The sequence below is a fragment of the Hemitrygon akajei genome, unplaced genomic scaffold, assembly GCF_048418815.1.
Source record: "Hemitrygon akajei unplaced genomic scaffold, sHemAka1.3 Scf000053, whole genome shotgun sequence".
In the NCBI taxonomy this organism is placed as follows: Eukaryota; Metazoa; Chordata; class Chondrichthyes; order Myliobatiformes; family Dasyatidae; genus Hemitrygon; species Hemitrygon akajei.
In genome coordinates this window covers 4,730,546-4,757,638 of record NW_027331939.1, presented here as the reverse complement: position 1 = coordinate 4,757,638, position 27,093 = coordinate 4,730,546, and the positions used below count along the sequence as shown (strand labels likewise).

Below are 27,093 nucleotides of genomic sequence, written 5' to 3'. Positions count from 1 at the left end.
ACATGGTGGATTGGATAGTGGACTACTTGACAGATAGACCTCAGTATGTGCGGTTGGGAGACTGTAGGTCTGACACGGTGGTCAGCAAGCACAGGAGGCGCCGCAGGGGAACCGTACTCTCTCCGGTCCTGTTCACCCTGTACACATCAGACTTCCAATATAATTCGGAGTCCTGCCATGTGCAGAAGTTCGCTGATGACACGGCCATAGTGGGGGTGTGTGTAAGGAATGGACAGGAGGAGGAGGTATAGGAAACTGATACAGGACTTTGTGATATGGTGCAACTCAAACTACCTGCGTCTCAATATCACCAAGACCAAGGAGATGGTGGTGGACTTTAGGAGATCTAGGGCCTCATTGGGAGCCAGTGATCATTAATGGAGAATGTGTGGAGCAGGTTAAGACCTACAAGTATCTGGGAGTACAGTTAGACGAGAAGCTAGACTGGACTGCCAACACAGATGCCTTGTGCAGGAAGGCACAGAGTCGACTGTACTTCCTTAGAAGGTTGGCGTCATTCAATGTCTGCAGTGAGATGCTGAAGATGTTCTATAGGTCAGGTTGTGGAGAGCGCCCTCTTCTTTGTGGTGGCGTGTTGGGGAGGAAGCATTAAGAAGAGGGACGCCTCACGTCTTAATAAGCTGGGTAAGGAAGGCGGGGCTCTGTCGTGGGTAAAGTACTGGAGAGTTTAACATCGGTGGCTGAGCGAAGGGTGCTGAGTAGGCTACGGTCAATTATGGAAAACCCCTGAACATCCACTACATAGCACCATCCAGAGACAGAGAAGCAGTTTCAACGACAGGTTACTATCGATGCATTGCTCCTCAGACAGGATGAAGAGGTCAATACTCCCCAATGCCATTAGGCTTTTACAATTCAACTGCCAGGACTTACGAACTTTTTTAAGCTATTATTAATGCTTTTTGAGTTAGTTCTTACTGAGTTAAGTATTGTATGTAATTAGTTTTTGCTACAACAAGTGTATGGGACATTGGAAAAAAGGTTGAATTTCCCCATGGGGATGAATAAAGTATCTATCTATCTATCTATCTATCTATCTATCTAATGAGCAGCTGGAGTCTCTGCCGGGGGGGCGTCGCCAATCCTGACACGTGATCCCGTTTGCCCCTCCCATTTAACCGCAGATGGGCAGCATCTGGCGTCTGTTTCCGAGGCCCCGCCTCCCGATGATGTAATAATCTCTTCGCGCATGTTCACAGTCTCCGGGTGGACGGTGTTTTCCTCTCTGCTCACAGCTGAAGTGGGTCGGCTGTGTGTTCGTGAAAGACTTTCGTCTCTTCCGTCGGTATCTCTGTCTGCGGGCCGAAGATATCACTTTCCCATCGGTGAGTATTGAGACCGATCCCGAGCGGGGAGATCCGATGTTGACCGTGAGCCCCGAACTGTGGGCCAGGAATTCATTTGTTTCCCAACTATCTGGGCTCGTCAGAAATGTGTCGACTTCACTTAATCTGCATTGAACGATCCAAACCAGGAGCCCAGGCTGTCTGTTTCCACAGAATTGAAATGGAAGTCCCGCCGTCAGGTCACGTGAGGCTGTGTGCCGCAGATTCGCCCCGCCCTCCGCTTTGTGACGTGGTGTGATTTTGGCCGCTGAGTCTCATTAACTTCCCCGAACTCGCCTCGTTTCCTGAGGCTTCTCGCATTTGTTCTGGAGCTTTATGGCTGTTGTGTCTTCTCCCGGACTGGGGTGGGTGAGAAAGGAGAACGTCCCAGGTTGTGGGGATCTTTGATTTCATTGCCTGCTTTACCGAGGGACTGGGAAGTCTAGGGGGAGAATGGTTCGAGCCTCAGCTCCACGCAGTAGAGCTGAGCCATACATTACTCCTGCACGTTTATAGTCCAGCGACGGTGGTCGGTCCAGTATAGACAAGACAAGATCTGTATCCTAGGATCTGTAATACAAATTTCCTGAAATGGTCCTGTTTTCACCTGGAAATGGAGTGATAGTATAACAGTAAAGGAAGCACAACTTTTTCCCTGTAAATTATCCTGGAACTCATTTGTCTGTTATTCCTGGAAATGTGTCCGGTGCAGTTGTTGCTAATGAGGTTCACATGAATAATCTCAGGAATGATGGTATTTATATATGAGGAGCATTTGATGGTTCTGGACCTGTGCTCAATGGAGTTCAGAGGGACGGTGGGGGTGGTGGGGGGATGTATGGTTAAGTAAACTTACCGAATGCTGAAAAGCCTGGATACAGTGGACATGGAGAGGATGTTTCCATTAGACAGAGAGTCTGTGATCGGACAGCACTGTCTCAGAATAAACTTGCTTCCCTTTAAAACTGAGATGAGAAAAAAGTTTTGGCCAAAAGATGTCTGATATAGATAGATACTTTATTCATCCCCATGGGGAAATTCAACATTTTTTCCAATGTCCCATACACTTGTTGTAGCAAAAACTCATTACATACAATACTTAACTCAGTAATAATATGATATGCATCTAAATCACTAACTCAAAAAGCATTAATAATAGCTTTAAAAAAAGTTCTTAAGTCCTGGCAGTTGAATTGTAAAGCCTAATGGCATTGGGGAGTATTGACCTCTTCATCCTGTCTGAGGAGCATTGCATCGACAGTAACCTGTCGCTGAAACTGCTTCTCTGTTGCTGCAGAATTTGTTTGAGGCTGCCATTTGGGTCTATTTGTGAAGGTTAATATACTGATGATTGCTGAGTAGCTTCAGGGTTACAGGAGGAAGGCAGGAATATGGTGTTGGATTAAAAATCAGCTATGATTGAATGGTTGAGTGGTGGAGCAGACCAGATGGATTGAATCACCTAATTCTGTTCCTGTGTCTTGTGTCTTACCATGACTGAATGATGGCTGCTTCTAATCCCGTATTGTTTTGTGATGTGTGAGGGACAATTAAAGATTGTTCACTGAGATCATTATATTTGCCAACGTTTAAATTTCAGTGAGTTTTGTTCCTAGTAACATTATGCAGAAATGTTTGGTCCTCCTTTTCATTGTTAACGTGCTTCATTATCTTTCATGTTAAAGTTAGACCTGCAGTGAGAGATTTATTGGAAGAAAAACCACGACTGAAGACGAGGGAACAGCAGCAAGTGAACCAGCCCGAGGATTGAGAGCATCAACTGGAGAGAACCCATCTGACTCGGAGATTCCAGTGATTCAGTCGGGAGAAAGTTTGGTGAGTCTCATTTACTCATACACTGGTCCTTTAGACATTACATACCTGTACAAAGGAAGGTAGGAAACAGTTGGGAGTAAGACAGAATGTGCCCAGAAGAACCAGTTATGCCAGTACCAGTCAGACCCAGTTGTGAAGAAGCTCCCCCCCCCCCCAATATTCCCTTTAAACTTTTCACCCTTCACCCTTAACCCATGTCTTCTGGTTTTTTTTCTCCCCTAGCCTCAGTGGAAAAAGCCTGCTTGCATTCACTCTATCTATACCCATCATAATTTTATACATCTCTATCAAATCACCCCTCATTCTCCTACGCTCCAGGGAATAAAGTCCTAACCTATTCAACCTTTCTCTGTAACTCAGTTTCTCAAGTCCCGGCAACATCCTTCTAAACCTTCTCTGCACTCTTTCGACCTTATTAATATTTTTCCTGTAATTCGGTAACCAAAACTGCACACAGTACTCCAAATTCCCCCTCACTAATGCAATATACAACCTCACCATTAAATTCCAACTCTTATACTCAGTACTTTGATTTATAAAGGCCAATGTAGCAAAAGCTCTCTTTACTACCCTATAGATAGATAGATAGATAGATACTTTGTTCATCCCCATGGGGAAATTCAACATTTTTTCCAATGTCCCATACACTTGTTGTAGCAAAAACTCATTACATACAATACTTAACTCAGTAATAATATGATATGCATCTAAATCACTAACTCAAAAAGCATTAATAATAGCTTTAAAAAAAAAAAAAGTTCTTAAGTCCTGGCAGTTGAATTGTAAAGCCTAATGGCATTGGGGAGTATTGACCTCTTCATCCTGTCTGAGGAGCATTGCATCGACAGTAACCTGTCGCTGAAACTGCTTCTCTGTCTCTGGATGGTGCTATGTAGAGGATGTTCAGGGTTTTCCATAATTGACCGTAGCCTACTCAGCGCCCTTCGCTCAGCTACCGATGTTAAACTCTCCAGTACTTTGCCCACGACAGAGCCCGCCCTCCTTATCAGCTTATTAAGACGTGAGGCGTCCTTCTTCTTAATGCTTCCTCCCCAACACGCCACCACAAAGAAGAGGGCGCTCTCAACAACTGACCTATAGAACATCATCAGCATCTCACTGCAGACATTGAATGACGCCAACCTTCTAAGAAGTACAGTCGACTCTGTGCATACATGTGATGCCACTTTTAGGGAATTTTCTATCAGTATTCCCAGATCCCTCTCTTCTAGTGCCCTCCTCAGTACCCTACCATTTACCTTGTACGTTCTACCTTGGTTTGACTTTCCAAAGTGCAATACCTCACACTTGTCTGTATTAAACTCCATCTGCCATTTTTCCAGCTGGTTCAGATCCCTCTGCAAGCTTTGAAAACCTTCTTCACTGTGCACTACACCTCCAATCCTTGTATCATCAACAAATTTGCTGATCCAATTTACCAAATTATTATCCAGATCATTGATATAGATGACAAATAACAATGGACCCAGCATTGATCCCTGTGGTACACCACTAGTCACAGGCCTCCACTACCACTCTCTGACTTCTCCCATTCTCAATTCCCAATCAAATTTACTACCTCACCATGTATACCTAGTGACTGAATCTTCCTAACTAACCTCCGATGCGGGACCTTGTCAAAGGCCTTACTGAAGTCCATGTAGACAACATCCACTGCCTTGCCTTCATCCACTTTCCTTGTAACCGCCTCGAAAATCTCTAATATATTTGTTAAACATGGCACAAAGCCATGTTAACTCTCCCTAATAAGTCCCTGTCTATCTAAATAATTGTCGATCCTATCTCTTAGTACTCCTTCCAATAATTTACCCATGACCGACATTGCCAGCCTATAATTTCCCGGATTACTTTTGGAGTCTGCTTTAAACAACAGAACAACATGAGCTATCCTCCAAATCTCTGGCACCACACCCGTAGATAACGACTTTTAAATATATCTGCCAGGGCCCCTGCAATTTCAACACTAGTCTCCTTCAAGGTCCGAGGGAATATCCTGTCAGGTCCTGTAGAATTATCTACTCACCTCAAAATAGCAAGCACCTCCTCCTCTTCTATTTGTATAGGTTCCATGATCTCAATACTTGTTTGCCTTATTTCCATTGACTCCATGCCAGTTTCCTTAGTAAATTCAGACACAAAAAAAACCATTTAACATCTCCCCAATTTCTTTTGGTTCCATACATAGCCGACCGCTCTGAACTTCAAGTGGACCAATTTTATCCCATAACTATCCTTTTGCTATTAATATACCTGTGGAAGCTCTTACTATCCTTCACCTTGACTGCCAACGCTACCTCATGTCTTCTTTCAGCCCTCCTGATTTCTTCCTTAAGTATTTGTTTGCACTTTTTATACTCCTCAAGTACCTTCTTTGCTCCCTGTTTCTTATACATGTCATACATCTCTCTGTTCTTTATCAGAGTTCCATTATCCATCGAGAACCAAGGTTCCTTGTTCTTATTCACTTTGCCTTTAATCCTGAGACTTTGTTCCCAGGGTGTCCTCATGGGGCGTCCAGAAATGATTTCAGCTGGTGACAGCCCTGTTTTCCCCTGTGGGGTAACCCTCATGTGGAATCTGGCTAATGGTCAGACCTTCAACCAAGTGAGTCCAGTCTCCGCTGTTAGTCTGGCCAGTTTACTCTTCAGAGTGCCATTGGCTCTTTCCACTCTGCCAGCGGCCCATGGGTGGTGTACACAGTGGAATTGTTGCTTGATAGCTAGTTTGTTACATACCCCTTCATTTACTTTCACCATAAAGTGTGAGCCAATGTTGAACTCAGCATCTCTGGCTTGTAACTAAGAATTATTTCCCTTTATAATACCTTCACAACTGTCACAGCAGTATTAATGGTAGTTGGAATAGCTTCAATCCATCTACTAAACACATCTATAATAACTAAGCAGTATCTATAGCAATGTACTCTAGGCAATTCGATAAAATCAACTTGTAGACACGAAAAAGATCCACCTGTCAAGGGAGTCGTACCCGGTGTGCAGGGTACAGGATACCAACCATTCCCTCCTTTCCCAGGTGTGTACAATTATGTATATAATCAACCAATATTGGTAAAAGCTGTGTAGGAACCCAAACCTGTCCCGCTGGGGTGATCCAAAAACCTAGGTCAGGGTCTTTCTGGCACCCCCATCTGGGACCACAGTTTGTGCTCCTCCTCAGAGGCGTCCCCCTGAAAATTACGTACCTCCCACATGTCCTGCAAACCCGTTCTGCTTTAGTCATGGAGGGTTGCTTGACGGGAACGCGAGGAGGCTACAACTACTGAGGATTGTGCCGCACTTTTCACTGTCTGATCTGCTAGAGCATTGTGTTTAGTGACACAGTCGGACATGCGTGTGTGGCAGCACATTTAATAACAGCCAGAACTCGAGGTAGCTGTAGAGTGGTGAGTAAGTTGTTTACAAAGGTGGCATTACTAATGGGGTGGCCAGAGGAAGTCAGGAATCCCCATGTTCCCAGAGAGCCCCGTAGTCATGTACAATTCCAAATGCATAACGGGAGTCTGTGTAAACGTTCCCACTTTAGTCTGTTGCTGGTATACAGGCACGAGTCAGAGCAAACAGCTCAGCCTTCTGGGCGGAGACAGCCACTTCAAAAGAGGCCTGTTCAATTACTTCACTGCCCAACACTATCGCATAGTCAGAATATCGTTTTCCTGCTCGATCCACAAAAGAGTTTCCATCCTCATAAAACGTTGCCTCAGGCTAGAGGGGGTATTGCAGAATGGATGGGAGAGTCTGTCCTTCTTTCACAGTGATCCGGACGGGCTAGAGGGGGTATTGCAGAATGGATGGGAGAGTCTGTCCTTCTTTCACAGTGATCCGGACGGTCTAGAGGGGGTATTGCAGAATGGATGGGAGAGTCTGTCCTTCTTTCACAGTGATCCGGACAGGCTAGAGGGTGTTTTGCAGAATGGATTGGAGAGTCTGTCCTTCTTTCACAGTGATCCGGACGGTCTAGAGGGGGTATTGCAGAATGGATGGGAGAGTCTGTCCTTCTTTCACAGTGATCCGGACGGGCTAGAGGGTGTTTTGCAGAATGGATTGGAGAGTCTGTCCTTCTTTCACAGTGATCCGGACAGGCTAGAGGGGGTATTGCAGAATGGATGGGAGAGTCTGTCCTTCTTTCACAGTGATCCGGACGGTCTAGAGGGGGTATTGCAGAATGGATGGGAGAGTCTGTCCTTCTTTCACAGTGATCCGGACGGGCTAGAGGGTGTTTTGCAGAATGGATTGGAGAGTCTGTCCTTCTTTCACAGTGATCCGGACAGGCTAGAGGGGGTATTGCAGAATGGATGGGAGAGTCTGTCCTTCTTTCACAGTGATCCGGACGGTCTAGAGGGGGTATTGCAGAATGGATGGGAGAGTCTGTCCTTCTTTCACTGTGATCCGGACAGGCTAGAGGGGGTATTGCAGAATGGATGGGAGAGTCTGTCTTACTTTCACTGTGATCCGGACAGGAGGGCTGACTTCATGGACTGAAATTGCCCAGAGATGGGGTACAACGTCTTGGGTTCGGTCACTATTAAAAGAATGTCTTACCAGATGTCTCGATTTCACCTGAGACTCCTTCCAGTATCGGAGTTGGCCCGCGGCAAAGTCTTGCCAGTCTCCCTCGGTGCTGGAGGCCTGTTTCGTCAGGGTGTAGGCAAGGAGCCCTAGGCTCTTTGGCTTGAACCCAGGGCAAACCCTGAAGGTGGTATGGGGAACCACCAATCCTGTCTGTCACCAAAAGAAATCTGGAACTTCAGTAAGAAATGCAATGCTGTCTCTTCCTTTAACCTCTCCAATCACCATGACTGGGAATTTCTGCCCCTCGAGGGGTGCATAATATTAGCTTTCCTCAGTTGAGCACCACGTAGGGTCATAACACAGAGACACATGAGAGCTGGCCACTGGCAGAAGGGGTTCAAATGTACTGGAGTCCAGATAAAGTGCCCACCACTGGGTGGTCAGGGGAAGCTATCAGTTGTTCGCAGTTCCAGCATGATATCCTTGTCCGTGCATAGAATCTCGACTTCCAACGGACAGAGCAAGTCTCTCCCTACGAGATTACACCCCCGTCTGGTGGTGACTGTAAATGAAACCTCACACTGGTTCCCCTGTAATTCCACCTGCGGTGGCTGGGTACGTGAATACGTACGTTCCGTGCCTTCGAAGCCTGACAGAGTGATTGTAGCGTCTGATAGCTGGAATCCCTTTACCGATACTATTTCCTGATCGAGAGTGTTGTGGTTGCCCTCATATCAGTCATAAATGGAACTGGATTTCCAGCAACTTGCAATATTACATTGGGCTCTTCCTGAGGGTTGGCACTCATGGTTGGAAGCATCTTCTTGTCAGTTTCTAAACGGGTTGTTGTTCCCATTTCTGTTCCTCAGATATAGCCCGCTCGCGTCCTTCTTCCCACTGAGCATATTCACCTTTAATATTAGTTCCCTTCAGGGTTGATCGAGATTCGAAAGTTGGGTCCTAATGATATGTCAAAGCTCGTCGCATTCGATTTCGGTCATTGTCTGGCCGATCCGTATTATTTGTTTTAATCATGTTGGCTAACTTAGTTGGTAAGCATTGGAGCAGTAAGGCATTGAACTGGGGGGACAGATTCCCATCATTAAAGGCTTGGTCTCCTGCGAAGGTGCCGTAGCAGGCCACAAATCACTCCCAATAGTCTGGTCCCGATTCCCCAGGCTTAGGTTTGCATTTAGGTACTTTAGTGATGTTTACAGGTTGCTGGAGAGCCCTTTCCAAGGCTTGAATAATCTGGTCTGTCTGTTCATTCTGGTTATGGTTTCCCACCTGTAACTCCTGATAGGTTTGGTATCTCAATTCTGCCTTCCATTTCCGCCCCTCCTCAGCTGAGAGAATCATGCAGCAGAGACCGAATAAATCTTGCGGAGTCACATTAAACATTTGTGTAGTACTGTGGACACACTGAGCAAACTGTGCTGGTTTCTCTTTTCTATCTGGGGCCTGATTCATGATCACTATCATTTCTTGAGGCTTCCAGGGAGCATACACAGGAATCACTGAAGGGCTGTCCCTCCTCCTAGTCCTAGGGGGAGCGTTTGCTACTGCTATTCAGGAGGATTGAAACTAATGTGGCAGGGGGATGGGAACAAGTGCAGAGAGACAGAGGGGGTGCAAAATGAGGGCAGAAGGAAAAAGTAGTAAGGAGAAAAGTAAAAGTGGCAGGCAGGCAAATCCAGGGCAAAAATCAAAAAGGGCCACTTTTCAACATAATTGTATCAGGGCTAAGAGTGGTGTAAAAACAAGCCTGAAGGCTTTGTGTGTCAATGTAAGGAGCATTCGTAATAAGGTGGATGAATTGAATGTGCAGATAGTTATTAATGAATATGATATAGTTGGAATCACAGAGACATGGCTCCAGGGTGACCAAGGATAGGAGCTCAATATCCAGGGATATTCAATATTCAGGAGGGATAGACAGGAAAGAAAAGGAGGTGGGATAGCGTTGCTGGTTAGAGAAGAGATTAACGCAATAGAAAGGAAGGACATTAGCCTGGAGGATGTGGAATCGATATGGGTAGAGCTGCGTAACACTAAGGGGCATAAAACGCTGGTGGGATTTGTGCACAGGCCACCTAACAGTAGTAGTGAAGTTGGGGATGGCATTAAACAGGAAATTAGAAATGCGTGCAAAAAAGGAACAGCAGTTATAATGGGTGACTTCAATCTACATATAGATTGGGTGAACCAAATTGGTAAGGGTGCTGAGGAAGAGGATTTCTTAGAATGGTTTTCTGAACCAACATGCCAAGGAACCTACTAGAGAGCAGGCCATTCTAGACTGGGTATTGAGAAACGAGGAAGGGTTAGTTAGCAATCATGTCATGCGAGGGCCCCTTGGGTAAGAGTGACCATAATATGGTGGAATTCTTAAGTAGATGGAGAGTGACATAGTTAATTCAGAACCAAATGTTCTGAACTTACAGAAGGGCAACTTTGAAGAAATGAGACGTGAATTAGCTAAGATTGATATTTAAAGGGTTGACAGTGGATAGAAACATAGAAAATAGGTGCAGGAGTAGGCCATTCAGACTTTGGAGCCTGCACCGCCATTCAGTATGATCATGGCTGATCATCCAACTCAGAACCCTGTACCTGCTTTCTCTCCATACCCCCTGATCCCTTTTGCCACAAGGGCCATATCTAACTCCCTCTTAATTATAGCCAATGAACTGGCCTCAACTGTTTCCTGTGGCAGAGAATTCCACAGATTCTCCACTCTCTGTGTGAAGAAGTTTTTCCTCATCTCACTCCTAAAAGTCTTCCCCTTTATCCTTAAACTGTGACCCCTCGTTCTGGACTTCTCCACCATCGGAAACAATCTTCCTGCATCTAGCCTGTCCAATCCCTTTAGAATTTTATACGTTTCAATAAGATCCTCCATCAATCTTCTAAATTCCAGTGAGTATAAACCTAGTCGATCCAGTCTTCCTTCATATGAAAGTCCTGCCATCCCAGGAATCAATCTGGTGAACCTTCTTTGTACTCCCTCTGTGGCAAGAATGTCTTTCCTCAGATTAGGGGACCAAAACTGCACACTAGGTGCAGTCTCACCAAGGCCTTGTACAACTGCAGTAGAACCTCCCTGCTCCTGTACTCAAATCCTTTTGCTATGAATGCCAGCATACCTTTCACCTTTTTCACCGCCTGCTGTACCTGCATGCCTCCCTTCAATGACTGGTGTACAATGACACCCAGGTCTCGTTGCACCTCCCCTTTTCCTAATCGGCCACCGTTCAGATAATAATCTGTTTTCCTGTTCTTGCAACCAAAATGGATAACCTCATATTTATCCACATTAAATTGCATCTGCCATGAATTTGCCCACTCACCTAACCTATCCAAGTCACCCTGCATCCTCTTAGCATCCTCACAGCTAACACCACCGCCCAGCGTCGTGTCATCCGCAAACTTGAAGATGCTGCATTTAATTTCTTCATCTAAATCATTAATATATATTGTAAACAACTGGGGTCCCAGCACTGAGCCTTGCGGTACCCCACTAGTCACTGCCTGCCATTCTGAAAAGGTCCCGTTTACTCCCATTCTTTGCTTCCTGTCTGCCAACCAATTCTCTATCCTCATCAATACCATACCCCCAATACCGTGTGCTTTAAGTTTACACACTAATCTCCTGTGTGGGAACTTGTCAAAAGCCTTTTGAAAATCTAAATATACCACATCTACTGGCTCTCCCCTATCCACTCTACTAGTTACATCTTCAAAAAATTCTATAAGATTCATCAGACATGATTTTCCTTTCACAAATCCATGCTGACTTTGTCCGATGATTTCACCTCTTTCCAAATGTGCTGTTATCACATCTTTGATAACCGACTCCAGCATTTTCCCCACCACTGATGTGAGACTAATCGGTCTATAATTCCACGGTTTCTCTCTCCCTCCTTTTTTTAAAAAGTGGGGTTACATTAGCCAACCTCCAATCCTCAGGAACTAATCCAGAATCTAAGGAGTTTTGAAAAATTATCACTAATGCATCCACTATTTCTTGGGCTACTTTCTAAAGCACTCTAGGATGCAGACCATCTTGCCCTAGGGATTTATCTGCCTTTAATCCCTTCAATATACCTAACACCACTTCCCTACTAACATGTATTTCCCTCAGTTCCTCCATCTCACTAGACCCTCGGTCCTCTACTATTTCCAGAAGATTATTTATGTCCTCCTTAGTGAAGGCAGAACTAAAGTAGTTATTTAATTGGTCTGCCACATCCTTGATCCCTATGATCAATTCACCTGTTTCTAACTGTAAGGGACCTATATTTGTCTTAACCAATCTTTTTCTTTTCACTTATCTATAAAAGCTTTTACAGTAGTTTTTATGTTCCCTGCCAGCTTTCTCTCATAATCTTTTTTCCCTTTCCTAATTAAGTCCTTTGTCCTCCTCTGCTGGACTCTGAATTTCTCCTAGTCCTCAGATGCGCCGCATTTTTTTGCTAATTTATATGTTTCTTCTTTGGACTTGATACTATCCCTTGTCAGCCATGGGTGCGCTACCTTCCCTGGTTTATTCTTTTGCTAAACTGGGATGAACAATTGTTGTAGTTCATCCATGCAATCTTTAAATGCTTGCCATTGCATATCCACCGTCAACCCTTTAAGTATCATTTGCCAGTCTATCTTAGCTAATTCACGTCTCATACCTTCAAAGTTACCCTTCTTTAAGTTCAGAACCGTTGTTTCTGAATTAACTACCGTAGATTTCACACTACAGAGCGCACCTGATTAAAAGCCGCTGGCTCTAATTTTAGAAATAAAATCAATTTTGTACTTGTACAAGCCGCACCGGATTTTAGGCCGCACCGGATTTTCGGCCGCAGGTGTCCCACGTTGTAATATGAGATATTTACACAGAAAGATATTACACGTGAGGATTTTTTAACTTTTAATTAAATCCGTATGGTAACATAAACAAATACATATTGCAAATGCTTTTTCTCGAACCGTGCCTGTAACGCGGCTACTTTTAAATATACGTTGCGTATACTTTTTTACTGAACAACATTCCAATATCTCCTAACGACTGGTAAAAAATATATATACTGCAGCCTACCAGGAAAAGTTATTGATTGCCTTTAACTTAAAAGCAGCGTTTTGACTCCGCCGCTCTGCCGCTCGCCCCCCGCCTTCCCGTTTATCGCAAACCGGTATTTTTCCCACAAGACGCGGCGAAACCGGGTGTGACGTCATAGCATCCCGCGATGTAGTACAGAAAACAAATATAGTTAAAACACTTCTAACTTTAACTAACAAATGAATTACTAAGCGAAAATATTATAAACTAAATAACTGCCATAAAGGCAGCACAATGCTTTTCTTCGAGTGTTTTCCATGTTGATGAGGGTGAGTACAAATGACAGATTTACAATAATTTAATTGTGAAAGTGTGCTTGATTTATCGTACAATTTCATTGGACCTCTGTGAACTACTCATCAATTTTATTGGTCTACTGTTACGAGGCAAAATGTTTTTGGCGGCATGAAAAAAAATCATGCATTAGCCGCACCGTAGTAAAGGCCGCAGTGTTCAAAGCTGTTCAAAATGTGGGAAAAAAGTAGCGGCTTATAATCCGACATCTACAGTATGTTTCTCTCCATCTTAATGAAGTATTCCACCATATTATGGTCACTCTTACCCAAGGGGCCTCGCACGACAAGATTGCTAATTAACCCTTCCTCTTTGCTCAATACCCAATATAGAATGGCCTTCTCTCTAGTTGGTTCCTCAACATTCATATGCAATGGCAATCAAGTCCAAAGAAGTTTTTATGTTCCCTGCCAGCTGTCTCTCATAATCTTTTTTCCCTTTCCTAATTAATCCCATTATCCTCCTCTGCTAGACACTGAATTTCCTCCAGTCCTCAGGTGTGCCACTTTTTCTGGCTAATTTATATGTTTCTTCTTTGGACTTGATACTATCCCTAATTTCCCTTGTCAGACACTACCTTTCTTGGTTTATTCTTTTGCCAAACTGGGGTGAACACTTGTTGTAGTTCATCCATGCAATCTTTAAATGCTTGCCATTGCATAGGAATGCTGAGGGACCAACCAGAGAGCAGGCCATTCTACATTGGGTATTGAGCAATGAGGAAGGGTTAGTTAGCAATCTTGTCGTGCGAGGCCCCTTGGGTAAGAGTGACCATAATATGGTGGAATTCTTCATTAAGATGGAGAGTGACATAGTTAATTCAGAAACAAAGGTTCTGAACTTAAAGAAGGGTAACTTTGAAGGTATAAGATGTGAATTAGCTAAGATAGACTGGCAAATGATACTTAAAGGGTTGACGGTGGATATGCAATAGCAAGCACTTAAAGATCACATGGATGAACTACAACAATTGTTCATCCCAGTTTGGAAAAGAATAAACCAGGGAAGGTAGTGCACCCGTGGCTGACAAGGGAAATTAGGGATAGTATCAAGTCCAAAGAAGAAACATATAAATTAGCAAAAAAAAAAAGCGGCACACCTGAGGACTGGGAGAAATTCAGAGACCAGCAGAGGAGGACAAAGGGCTTAATTAGGAAAGGGAAAAAAGATTATGAGAGAAAGCTGAGTGTCCTATGGACTCGGACCCCAAGATCCCTCTGATCCTCCACACTGCCAAGAGTCTTATTATTAATACTATATTCTGCCATCATATTTGATCTACCAAAATGAACCACCTCACACTTACCTGGGTTGAACTCCATCTGCCACTTCTCAGCCCAGTTTTGCATCCTATCAATGTCCCGTTGTAACCTCTGACAGCCCTCCACACTATCCACAACACCTCCAACCTTTGTGTCATCAGCAAACTTTCTAACCTGTCCCTGCACTTCCTTATCCGGGTCATTTATAAAAATCATGAAGAGTAAGGGTCCCAGAACAGATCCCTGAGGCACACCACTGGTCACCAACCTCCATGCAGAATATGACCCATCTACAACCACTCTTTGCCTTCTGTGGGCAAGCCAGTTCTGGATGCACAAAGCAATGTGCCCTTGGATCCCATGCCTCCTTACTTTCTCAATAAGCCTTGCATGGGTTACCTTATCAAATGCCTTGCTGAAATCCATATACACTACATCTACTGTTCTTCCTTCATCAATGTGTTTAGTAACATCCTAAAAAAATTCAATCAGGCTTGTAAGGTACGACCTGCCCTTGACAAAGCCATGCTGACTACTCCTAATCATATTATACCCTTCCAAATATTCATAAATCCTGTCTCTCAGGATCTTCTCCATCAACTTACCAACCACTGAAGTAAGACTCATTTAAAGATTGCATGGATGAACTAGGATCGACTAGGCTTATACTCACTGGAATTTAGAAGATTGAGGGGGTATCTTATTGAAACGTATAAAATTTTAAAGGGATTGGACAGGCTAGATGCAGGAAGATTGTTTCCGATGTTGGGGGAGTCCATAACGAGGGGTCACAGTTTAAGGATAAAGGGGAAGCCTTTTAGGGCCAAGATGAGGAAAAACTTCTTCACACTGAGAGTGGTGAATCTGTGGAATTCTCTGCTACAGGAAACAGTTGAGGCCAGTTCATTGGCTATATTTAAGAGGGAGTTAGATATGGCCCTTGTGGCTAAAGGGATCAGGGGTATGGAGAGAAAGCAGGTACAAGGTTCTGAGTTGGATGATCAGCCATGATCATACTGAATGGCGGTGCAGGCTTGAATGGACTAATGGCCTACTCCTGCACCTATTTTCTATGTTTCTATGTGTGGAAAATTAAAATCTCCCACAATCATGTGCTTACTACAAATATCTGCTATCTCCTTACAAATTTGCTCTTTCAGTTCTTGCTCCCAATTAGGTGGTTTATAATACACCCCTATAGGTGTTACTATACCTTCCCCATTCCTCAATTCCACCCAAATAGGCTCCCTAAATGAGCCCTGTAATCTATCCTTTCAAAGCACCGCTGTAATATTTTCTCGGACAAGCATTGCAATACCTCCCCCTCTTGCCCTTCTGATTCTATCACACCAGAAGCAACGAAATCCAGGAATATTTAGTTGCCAATCACACCCCTCCTGCAACCATGTTTCACTAATAGATACAATATCATATTTCCAGTTATCAATCCATACTCTAAGCTCATCCACCTTTCTTACAATGCTCCTAGCATTAAAATAGATGCATTCAAGAAACTTTCCACCTCCTCCTCTCTGTTTATCCCTAAACAACTTTATTATCTCTTTTTTTTCCTTCTCCCCTACATCTTCAGTCTGAGTGCTCCTACATCAGGGAGCAAGTTCAAATCATCTCTGTGTTAAAAGTTTAGCCATCACAGTGACTGAAGGCAGCTGCAGGTTCATGAGGGACTGTTACTGTCAGGTTCTGCAGTTCTTGCGGCTGCTCATCGCACCCAGGACTGAACCCTGGTCACTGAGCATTGGAGGAGTCTGTTCTGCTGATGTTAGCCTTAAACTAGACTGGTGTTTAATATTGTGGATCTGTGAAAGATAAATCAGTTCTGTATCAAATCCCGTGTCTCAGGTACTTACTGTCTCTACCACACTCACAATGTACACTAGAAAGGCCACTCAGCCCATCTGGTTCCTGCCCATGTTTCTGTTCCATATCAGCTTATCAAAATCTCTCCCTGTCATTCCCCTCTCACTCTCCCTGAGATGACAGGTTGCAAATAGTCACCACTCCGTGGGATAGGAGATTTCCCATGAATTTCATGGAAACATATAAATGCACAACACATTACAGATGCTTTGTCCCACATTGCTGTGCCGACCATGTATCTTACTCTAGAAGCTGCTTAGAATTACTCTACCACATAGCCACCTATTTTCCTAAGCACCATGTACCTATCTGAGAGTCTCTTAAAAGACCCTATTGTATCCGCCTCTACCACCGTCACTGGCAGTGCATTCCACACACACACCACTCCTTGCTTAAAAAACTTAGCTCTGACATCTCCTCTGTACCTACTTCCAAGCAGCTTAAACCTACTCCCCCTCATGTTAGCTGTTTCAGCCCTGGGGAAAAAGCCTCTGGCTATCCATACGACCAATGTCTCTCATCATCTTATTCACCTGCATGATTTTCTCCAGGGTGAATAAGACGATGAGCTGACTGTGGTTTTGACGTTCTCTCTCTCTCTCTCTCTCCTTGTGTCTGACATCACAGTCCCGCCTCACTCAGGCACTTAAAGCGACACTCACAGTAAACGAACCTACGGTCTCGTAACACAGTGCACCTCTAAAGTCTGACAGCAGACTAGCGAGTGAATCTTCGATGGTGCAGAGTCAGAAACCGAAGATTTGCCAGCCTGAGTCAGGGGCTCCAGAGAAAGATGGGTTCCAGAGGAGGAAGACGAATAAGACCAGCAGGATGTGGTCAAAAGTGAAAGATTAGAAGCATTTGGAAACTGGTTGATCGAAAAAAAAGGTGGTTAATTTCTGCAAAACACAGGTGGAAATCAACAGATCAGGCAGAAATTTTGGAGAGGAATAAATAGAAAACGTTTAGGCCGAGCCCCTTCAGCATGCCTAGCGTGTACTCCGCTGCTTAGTTGCTCTCTGAATTGCAGAGTTCCTCTAGCGTTTTGTGTGTGTGAGTCTCTGTATTTCCAGCAACTGCAGAATCTCCTGTGTTTTATATCTGCATTTTACTTTGGCATTAGATACACGTTGATATTGAGTATATTGCTTATGGGAGCCGCTTTCTGCGTTAAAACAGCTGCAGATTTTTTCTATACACATGATTTAAAAAATGAGATATGGACATTGGACCGGTGCTTGCAGAAATGTTTAATGGCACCGTGATTACCCATAAGGCCATGCATTAAGAATTTTGCCGGCGCTGAAGCACCGATGAAATGCGCAGGCATCAGGCTGAAGACGTCCCTGAGTTTCACGCATACGCGCAGTACACAGAAGGCCTTGAAAATGTCGGTTGCAGGTAAGAGTGTTTCTCTTTGTTTTTATCTTAAATACCAACTTCGGGATAATTCCTGTGAAATCCGGTCACTGTGACCAGCAAACCCGGGATAGTCCTGCCCTCTTCCCTCTCTCTCAGCCCCACGATCCGTACACGGGCCCCGGGGAGCTTCCGGTTGATGAGGGAATGGGAACCGATGGATCTCTCAGACAGAGCTGAGCTCCAGCTATCTAAATGCAAGGATTAGGAACTCGGAGAAAGGGAACAAAATCTTTTACATCAGCAGTTGACAAAATCGGCATTAGTACTCTTTTCCGTAGATGCTGCCTGGCCTGCTGAGCTCCTCCAGTATTTTGTGTGTGTTGCTTCCTCTACCTCCTTTTGCTCTGGACTTTTCTACCGGTGAGAACATGTTTTGTCCCATTCTCTCTGGGTACGTAATGATATCAAACACCTTTGTCCTGGGCAACAAGTAGCTTTAACATCACAAATGTGCCAGACTCCAGTGAGACAGAGAACTGCCTTTCCCTTCATATTCATTGGGATTTCATTCACTGAGTTCACCACCGTCAGTCATTGGGGGAGGGTTCAGGGGGAATATTTATGTAGAATACAGAAACTGGTGATGCCTGCGTGCATTGTGGTGATGCAAAAGTTGCTGGAGAATTTGCAAGTGGGAAGAAGTGGAGTGATATTTGGAAATCTGACTTTTTAAAGCATAATTTACCAAGGAAACCACATATGGACAATGTGCAAAAGTTTTGGTGAGAAAATCCTTCATTACCCGTTACAGGCCTGCTACGTAGGTTGTGTGAGAGTGCAGATAAACTGGATCGAACCCAGAGGAGATCAAAGTTCCTATTGACCGTGATTTGCTAGTGTGTCACTGTGCACATATTGTCTCTGGGTAAAAAATGCACAGTACAAGATTTATCTGCACACTGGTTATTACAAATTAGAGGGGAGATTATTACAAATTAGAGGGGTATTGGAGGGAAGGAGGGGAGACCTCCAGTGTCCCTGATGCCCTCACCTACAAGATGTGCAGCTTGTAACCCTGCACTTCAATGAGCTGCAACTTGAAATGGGTGAATTCCAGATCATCCAGCAGTTGGAGGGGGTGATAGATATGACATGAAGAGAAGTGAGTTACTCCCAAGGTGTAGGACACAGGAAACTGGGTGAGAGTCAGGAAGGGGAATGAGGTTAAATATCCATCGCAGAGTACTCTTGTGGCCATTTCACACAACAACAGGTGGACAACTTTAGTAGCTGTTAGGGGAATTACCGGGCAGAGGAAAGTCAAAAGGCTGATAGGGGATTCGTTAGTTAGAGGAACAGAACAAGAGGGGACGAATATCCTAGTGGTAAGGCTTGCTAGTGGTAGTGAGCAGGGGAGGGGGTGATGTGGTTAAAATAAGTTGTAGGGGGAATGGGAGCCAGAATGACAACAGATAGTGGAGAGGGTGAATTGAATTGACTTTATTAGATACATACTTCATAAACATGATGAGTAGAAATATTTACCTTACATCATCTAAATGTGCAATGTGTAATTTATAGTAATTTATAATAGATAGTTTGCACATAGGACAGTCAATATAACATCGAAATGCAATTGTATCAGCATGAATTAATCAGTCTGATGGCCTGGTGGAAGATGATGTCCCGGAGCCTGTTGCTCCTTTTGCTGTGGTACCGTTTCCTGGATGGTAGCAGCAGGAACAGTTTGTGGTTGTGGTGAATTGGGCCTGTTTGACCCTGATATTCGTTGGGCCCTTTTTACACACCTGTCCGTGTAAATGTACTGAATCGTGGAAAGTAGATTGTGCAATGTATAATTTCCTTGTTTATATTTAGAGACATTTTTTGGTGTATAAAATGATGAGGGGTATTGAGCGTGTGAGTGGCCAGAGTAGTGTTTTTTTATTTTCCCAGGGTTGAAATGGTTAATGCCGCTTTTCCACACTTCCATAGACCCTTTGTCCATCTCCTGAGTAAATAGAGATGGAAAAATATTTAAGATGTCCCCCATCTGCTTTGTTTCCACACGTGGATTGCCATTCCGGTCTTCCAGAGGACCAACTTTGTGCCTTGCAATCCCTTTGCTCTTAATCTATCACTAGAATCCCTGAGGATTATCCTTCACCTTTTCTGTGACAGCAACCTCATGCCATCTTTTAGCCATCCTGATTTATTTCTTATGTGTTCTCTTGCATTTCTTCTACTCCATAAGAAACTGACTGCCTATCCCTGTTATGCAATTCCATTTTGTGCTTTACCAGGGTCTCAATATCTCTTGCAATCTAAGTTTCCCTACAGTTTCTATCTTTACCTTTTATTCTGACATACCCGCTCTGATACCGCTTTCAAAATTTCACTTTGAAGGCCTCCCATTTTCCAAGCCCACCTTTGCCATAAAGCAGCCCGTCCCAGTCCACAGTTGCCAGATCCTAGTGTTGATTCCAGGTGTTGATCCATGCCCTGAACACATCCACCTTTCCTACACTGCTCCTTGTATTGAAATATACAGGGCTCAGCATATTCACTGCACCATGCTCAACTTTTTCATTCCTGACTTTGTCTGAGGCCTGAACAACATCTGTCTCCACAACCCCTCCACTATCTGTTCTGTTATTCAGGCTCCCATTCCCCCTGCAACTTTAGTTTAACCCCCCTTACCCCCACCTCCCAGCATGCAGCTCTATCACCCCTTTGGCTTTCCTCTCCCAGATCAATAAAAAGGAGGTGCATACCAGGTACAGGCAGATAGGAACAAATGAGGTACTTATGAAATACAGGAAATTCAAGTGAACACTTATGAAAGAAATAAAAGAAGGCATGAGGTTACCCCACCAGACAAGGTGAAGGAGCATTGTCAGGGATTCTGCAGATATGTTAAGAGCAAAAAGATTGCAAGGGAAAAAATTAATTCTCTGGAAGATCAGAATGGTAGTCCATATGAAGGGATAACATAGACTTGGGGAGATTTTTTTTGCATCCGTATTTACTCAGGAGATGAACACAGAGTCTATAGAAGTGAGGCAAAGCCACATCAACTTCATGGACCCTGTACAGATTACAGAGGTGGAGGTGTTTGCTGTCAGGCAAATCAGTGTGGATCAATCCCCAGGGCCTGACATGTTGTTCACTATGACCCTGCGGAAGACAAGTGCAGAAATTATTGGGGCCTTAGCACAGATATTTAAATCATCGTTAGTGACGGGTGAGGTACTGGAGGATTGGAGGACAGACAATGTTGTTCTGCTGTTCAAGAAAGGCTGTAAAAATAAACTAGGAAATTATAAATTGGTGAGCTTGACATCAGAACTGGGAAAGTTGTTGGAATGTGGGTGTAGGAACCAAGTATATACTGTAAGTATTTGGATAGGTGTGGACTGATAAAGGATAGACAGCATGGCTCTAGCCAATCTTATAGAGTCTCTCGAGGAAGTTATCAGGAAAGTGGATGAATGCAAGGCAGTGGATGTTGTCTACATGGACTTTAGCAAGGCACTTGACAAAGTCTCATATGGGAGGTTGGTCAAGAAGGTTCAGTCACTCAGCATTCAAGATGAGATAGTAAATTGGATGAGACACTGTCTTTGGGAGAAGCCAGAGTGTGGTAGCAGATGGTTGCCTCTCTGACTGGAGGCCTGTGTCTAGTGGTAGCCACAGGGATCAGTGCTGGATCTGTTGTTGTTTGCCATGTATATCAGTAATCTGGATGATAGTGTGGTTAACTGGATCAGCAAATTTGTGGATGACAAGGCTGGGGGTTTAGCGGACTGCGAGAAGACTATCATGGCTTGCAGTGTGATCTGGACCAGGTGGGAAAATGGTTTTAGAAATGGAAAATGGAACTTAATGCAGACCAGTGTGAGTTGTTGCACTTTGGTATGACCTACCAAGGGAGGTCTTTCACAGTGACTGGTCGGGCACAGAGGAGTGTTGTGGAAGAAAGGGACCTGGGAATACAAGTCCTTAATTCACTGAAAGTGGTAGATAGGGATGGAAAGAATGATTTCAGCCCATTGCCCTTCATGAACCAAAGTACTGATAACAATAGATGGATGTTATGTTGACTTCTAGAAGACATTGGTGAGGCCTAACTTGGAGTATTGTGTGCAGATTTGGTCACCTACCTACAGGAAAGATGTAAAAGAAGTTCAGAGATTTCAGAGAAAATTCACAAGGATGTTGCCATGTCTGGAGGACTTGGGTTATAAGGAAAGCTTGAACAAATCAGCACTTTATTCCTTGGAATGCAGAAGATTGAGGGGAGATTTGATTGTGATAGAGAGGCACAGATAGTGTTAATGCAAGCTGGCTTTTTCCATGAAGATTGGATGGGACGACAACCAGAGGCCATGGGTTAAGGGTGAAAGGTGAAATGTTAAGGGGAACATGAGGGGAAACTTCTTCACACAGACGGTTATCCAGCAGTGGAATGAGCAGCTAGCACAAGTGGTGCATGCGAGCTCGATTTCAACATTTAAGAGGTTTATGTTGGTACCTGGATGGTAGAGGTGTGGGAGTGGGCTGTTTAAATAGTTCAGCACAAACTGGATGTCCCAAAGGGCCTGTTTCTGTGTTGAAATTTTCTATGATTGTGACAAGAACTTGAAATAATACAAAAATTCACTCTAACCCCTTTTGACAGCTGTGTGAACCAACCAGTCATTTCAGCAGGAATTTTTTATATGGCGTTAAAACAGTGGCACTTTAAGTTAATAATACATAAAAGAAGATCCCAGCTGCACGTCAAGAAAAACTATTTGTGTGAGAGTGTTTCAGTTACTGTGGGGCGAGGAACCCATGCAGCTCAGTGGGAACAGGGAATAATACCAATGGAGAGAGTCAAACTGAGCCAGGAGATGGCAGAAATGCCCCATTCTTATAGAAACAGGAAGAGCATCAGGGAATTGATGGTCATTCCAGATACCAGCACTCTGCCCAGTAAAGAGATGATTTCTCTGTCCAACTTTCGTTGAACCTCACTGTGACAGTGTGATACCAGATCAAACCTTGGCAACTCAAGTGATCTCATCTGAAATGTTGTCCTACACCCATTGATGGATTTTGTAAATCTTTTTACAGGTTAAAAATGAGAAGGAATTCGTCTCCAGGAAGCTCAAACACACCACGCCAGTTTTGTTGTCTCTGTCTAGATATTTAAGAAGTGGAGCAAAGGATCCTTCTTGCTCAGACAGTGGGGAGGGATTCACTCTATCATCTGACCAACTAGCAAGCCCGGCATTTTACACAGGAGAAAGGCCGTTCACCTGCTCAGACAGTGCGAATGGATTCACTCGGTTATCACAATTGAAGGTACATCAGCAAGTTCACACTGGGCAAGGCCATTCATCTGTTCTGTGTGTGAGAAGGGGTTCAGTCGGTCTTCCCACCTGTGGACACACCAGTCAGTTCACACCACTCTGGGCAGAGGCTGGTCACCTGCTGAATTTGTGGGGAAGGATTCACTCAGTCATCTGACCTAATGGCTCACCAGCGGGTTCACACTGGGGAGAAGCCATTCACCTGCTCAGTCTGTGGGAAGGGATTCACTTATTTATCCCAACTACAGAGTCATCAGCGAGTTCACACCGGGGAAAAAGCGTTCACCTGCTCAGAATGTGGGAAGAGATTCACTTTCTCATCCACCCTACAGAGACACCAGCGAACTCACACTGGGGAGAAGCCATTCACCTGCTCAGTCTGTGGGAAAGGATTTACTCAGTCATCTGCCCTACTGGTACATCAGCAAGTTCACACTGGAGAGAAGCCGTTCACCTGCTCAGTCTGTGGGAAGAGATTCACTAATTTATCCAGCCTACAGAGACATCAGCGAGATCACTCTGGGGAGAAGCCATTCACCTGCTCAGTCTGTGGGAAGCGATTCACTAATTTATCCAGCCTACAGAGACATCAGCGAGTTCACACTGGGGAGAAGCCATTCACCTGCTCAGAATGTGGGAAGAGATACGCTGACTCTTCCACCCTACAGAGTCATCAGCGAGTTCACACTGGGGAGAGGCCGTTCACCTGCTCAGTCTGTGGGAAAGGATTCACTTGGTCATCTGACTTACGGAGTCATCAGCGAGTTCACACTGGAGAGAAGCCGTTCACCTGCTCAGTCTGTGGGAAGAGATTCACTCATTCATCTCACCTACACAGTCACCAGCGTGTTCACACTGGGGAGAGGCCGTTCACCTGCTCAGTCTGTGGGAAGGGATTCACTCGGTTAGCTAACCTACAGAGACACCAGCGAGTTTACACTGGGGAGAAGCCGTTCACCTGCTCAGTCTGTGGGAAGGGATTCACTCATACGTCCCACCTACAGAATCACCTGCGAGTTCACACTGGGGAGAGGCCGTTCACCTGCTCAGAATGTGGGAAGGGATTCACTCAGTTATCCCACCTACAGAGACACCAGCGAGTTCACACTGGGGAGAAGCTATTCACCTGCTCAGTCTGTGGGAAAGGATTCACTCGGTCATTCACCCTACTGGTACATCAGCGAGTTCACACTAGGGAGAAGCCATTCACCTGCTCAGTCTGTGGGAAGGGATTCACTCAGCCATCTACCCTACTGGTACATCAGCGAGTTCACACTGGGGAGAGGCCATTCACCTGCTCAGTCTGTGGGAAGGGATTCACTCAGTCATTCACCCTACAGAGACACCAGCGAGTTCACACTAGAGAGAGGCTGTTCACCTGCTGAGAATGTGGGAAAGGATTCACTCAGTCATCCCACCTACTGGCACACCTGTCAGCTCACAATGGGGAGTAGCCATTGTTATGAATCCCTAGGTTTTGTTTGCTGTGGACTGTCATTTTAAGAGAGAGAGAGAGAGAGATTAAGAAGGCAAATCAGTCTGACTTACAGCTTGTTTTCATCGTGTGCAGCTTGTTTAGTTTTAACCGAGGACACAGACACTCAGAGTCAGACGGAGACAAAGGAGGAAAAATGGAAGAATCGAAACCAGGGAACTAGTGGCCAAGGGTCACTGTTTGGAACTTTCCTTTGCCCACAAGGGTGGGCTAATTATCGATTCACCGTACATCGAATGCGTGGTTGTCACCTCATTTGATCCATAGGAGTGGATCTGATTTGGCGTATCCTGTGGAGACCACTTAAGTGTTAACCATTGCCTGGCTGTGGTGTGGTAATTCATTAAGACAATACCAATTATGACAAGTCACTTCGGGTGATAATTAGTATGTGGATTTGGAAGGATGACAGATAAAATCTACAGTGACTGTTGTCTCGTTTTACCACCATGGAACCTGTGGAATACAACATAATTGCCTTCTCTCAATATTTACCCTGGATTACAAATATCTCTCTCTCATCACCTATTCTGTGGTTGAACTGAACTTTCATACTTTACCATCTCAAGACTCCAAGCCTTGTTTCCCCCGAGCTCAATAGTTTGGGAGTTATATCTATACACATTTATACACATAACACTCACGAGGAAATCTGCAGATGCTGGAAATTCAAACAACACACACAAAATGCTGGTGGAACACAGGTCAGGCAGCATCTATAAGGAGACGAACTGTTGACGTTTCAGGCTGAGACCCTTCGTCAGGACTAACTGAAAGGAAAGATAGTAAGAGATTTGAAAGTAGTGGGGGGAGGGGAAATGCGAAATGATAGGAGAAGACCGGAGGGGTTGGGATGAAGCTAAGAGCTGGAAAGGTGATTGGCGAAAGTGATACAGAGCTGGAGATGGGAAAGGGTCATGGGACAGGAGGCCTCGGGAGAAAGAAAGGTGGAGGGGAAGCACCAGAGGGACATGGAAAATAGGCAATTAAATATGTCAGTGATGGGGTAAGAAGGGGAAGAGGGGCATTAACGGAAGTTAGAGAAGTCAATGTTCATCCCATCAGGTTGGAGGCTACCCAGCTGGTATATAAGGTGTTGTTCCTCCAACCTGAGTTTGGATTAATTTTGACAGTAGAGGAGGCCATGGATAGACATATCAGAATGGGAATGGGATGTGGAATTAAAATGTGTGGCCACTGGGCGTAGTCTGTTGCTGCTGGTTCGTTTCTAAATCATTATGGTTTGTAACAAAATGGGACCTGCGTCTGGGATATGAACAAATTTAAGGATTGATTTATTATCGATTTCATTGGGGAAATCCCTTTTGATTTATTTGTGTGTGGAAAACCAGCAGCAATGGATGTTGATAGATATCTGGAAGTGTGAACCTCTCAGGCATTAGAGGACACCAGAAGGATTGAGTTGTTGAGTATTGCTAAAACGTTAATACTTGCTAAGGTGAAATTGACAATAAGGAGGGCACAGATGCAGAGTGTAATAGCTGAACATTATGTATCTGAGGGTGTATTTAAAGTGGAGGAGTTGGAGCTGTTTCCTGAAAGTAAACCTAGTGATCTTGAGCTCCAGTAGAAAAATTAAAGATGGAGGCTCCGGAAAGGCAGAGTCAGTTTCAGGCTGGAGAGGCAGAAAAGCAGAAAGAAAATTCTCTTACAAAGTGTAATTAAGGGGAAGGCTTAGCAAGCCTATTCTGCTTTGACAGTTGCTGAAGCAGCTTATTATTTATTTATTTATGCTGCCCCAATCATCGCCACTGGGCTATAAATGTGCAGGAGCAGTGTGTGGTTCAGTGCTTTGCTCAAGGACACACACGCTGCCTCGGCTGAGGCTCGAACTCATGACTTTCAGATTGCATGTTCAACACCTTAACCACATGGCCACGCACCACACATTATGACATTGTGAAACAGGCTGTGCTCAAAGCTTACGAGTTGGTCCCAGAAGCAGACAGGCAAAAGTTTAGAAATTTGAAGAAATCTGTGAACCAGACATACGGAATTTGCTTATGAGAAATTTGTGTGCATTGACCGCTGGTGCACATCTGAACATGTAAATGATGATTTTAACAGCTTGAAAGAGTTGGTTTTAATTGAAGAATTCAGAAGATGCATCCCTGATGACATAAAGACGTATTTAGATGGAAATGATGCTGCCACTATGCAGGAATCTGCTGGATTAGCAGATCAGTTTGCTTTAACTCATAAAGTTATGTTTACCCTGAATAAGAGTTTCCAAAAGGCACTTGTCAAGTTGTGGGTAAATCTAATGAGCTCACCCCAGTGGCCTGTACCTGCATTTGGTGAACCCTTTTCCAAAGTTATAGTGGATTGTGTTGGCCCATTGCCAAAGACTAAAGTTGGCCATCAGTACCTGCTAATTATTATGTGTACTGCATCCAGATTCCCAGAGGCAATACCTCTCAGAAATATTAAAGCTAAAACTGTGGCAAAGGCTCTTACCAAGATTTTCACTTTATTCGATTTGCCTTAAGAAATCCAGTCTGATCAAGGATGTAATTTTACATCTGGATTATTCCAGCAGGTAGTTTCTGAACTGGGAGCAAAACAAATTGCATCAT

The 27,093-nt window shown here is 44.4% G+C and overlaps 2 protein-coding genes across 3 annotated transcripts in view; one reads left to right on the top strand and one right to left on the bottom strand.

Annotated features, from left to right (window-relative positions):
- Nucleotides 1–27,093, bottom strand: part of LOC140721274 (uncharacterized) — a 349,814-nt gene that overhangs the window by 19,456 nt on the left and 303,265 nt on the right. The gene's annotated exons all lie outside the window — the stretch shown is intronic.
- Nucleotides 1,205–24,820, top strand: LOC140721277 (uncharacterized). 2 transcript variants are annotated; one of them, XM_073036131.1, is made up of 3 exons: nucleotides 1,205–1,346; nucleotides 3,036–3,182; nucleotides 22,763–24,820. In XM_073036131.1, exon 3 carries the CDS (start codon nucleotides 23,163–23,165, stop codon nucleotides 24,384–24,386), a length of 1,224 nt encoding a protein of 407 aa, XP_072892232.1. In that variant the 5' UTR covers nucleotides 1,205–1,346; nucleotides 3,036–3,182; nucleotides 22,763–23,162; the 3' UTR covers nucleotides 24,387–24,820. The 2 variants fall into 2 exon arrangements, with proteins under 2 accessions (XP_072892232.1, XP_072892231.1); XM_073036130.1 differs by having other exon boundaries at nucleotides 3,032–3,182.

Excerpts from the sequence above, each read along its gene's own strand:
- LOC140721277 (XM_073036131.1), top strand. The coding sequence starts at position 23,163 with ATGGCTCACCAGCGGGTTCACACTGGGGAGAAGCCATTCACCTGCTCA.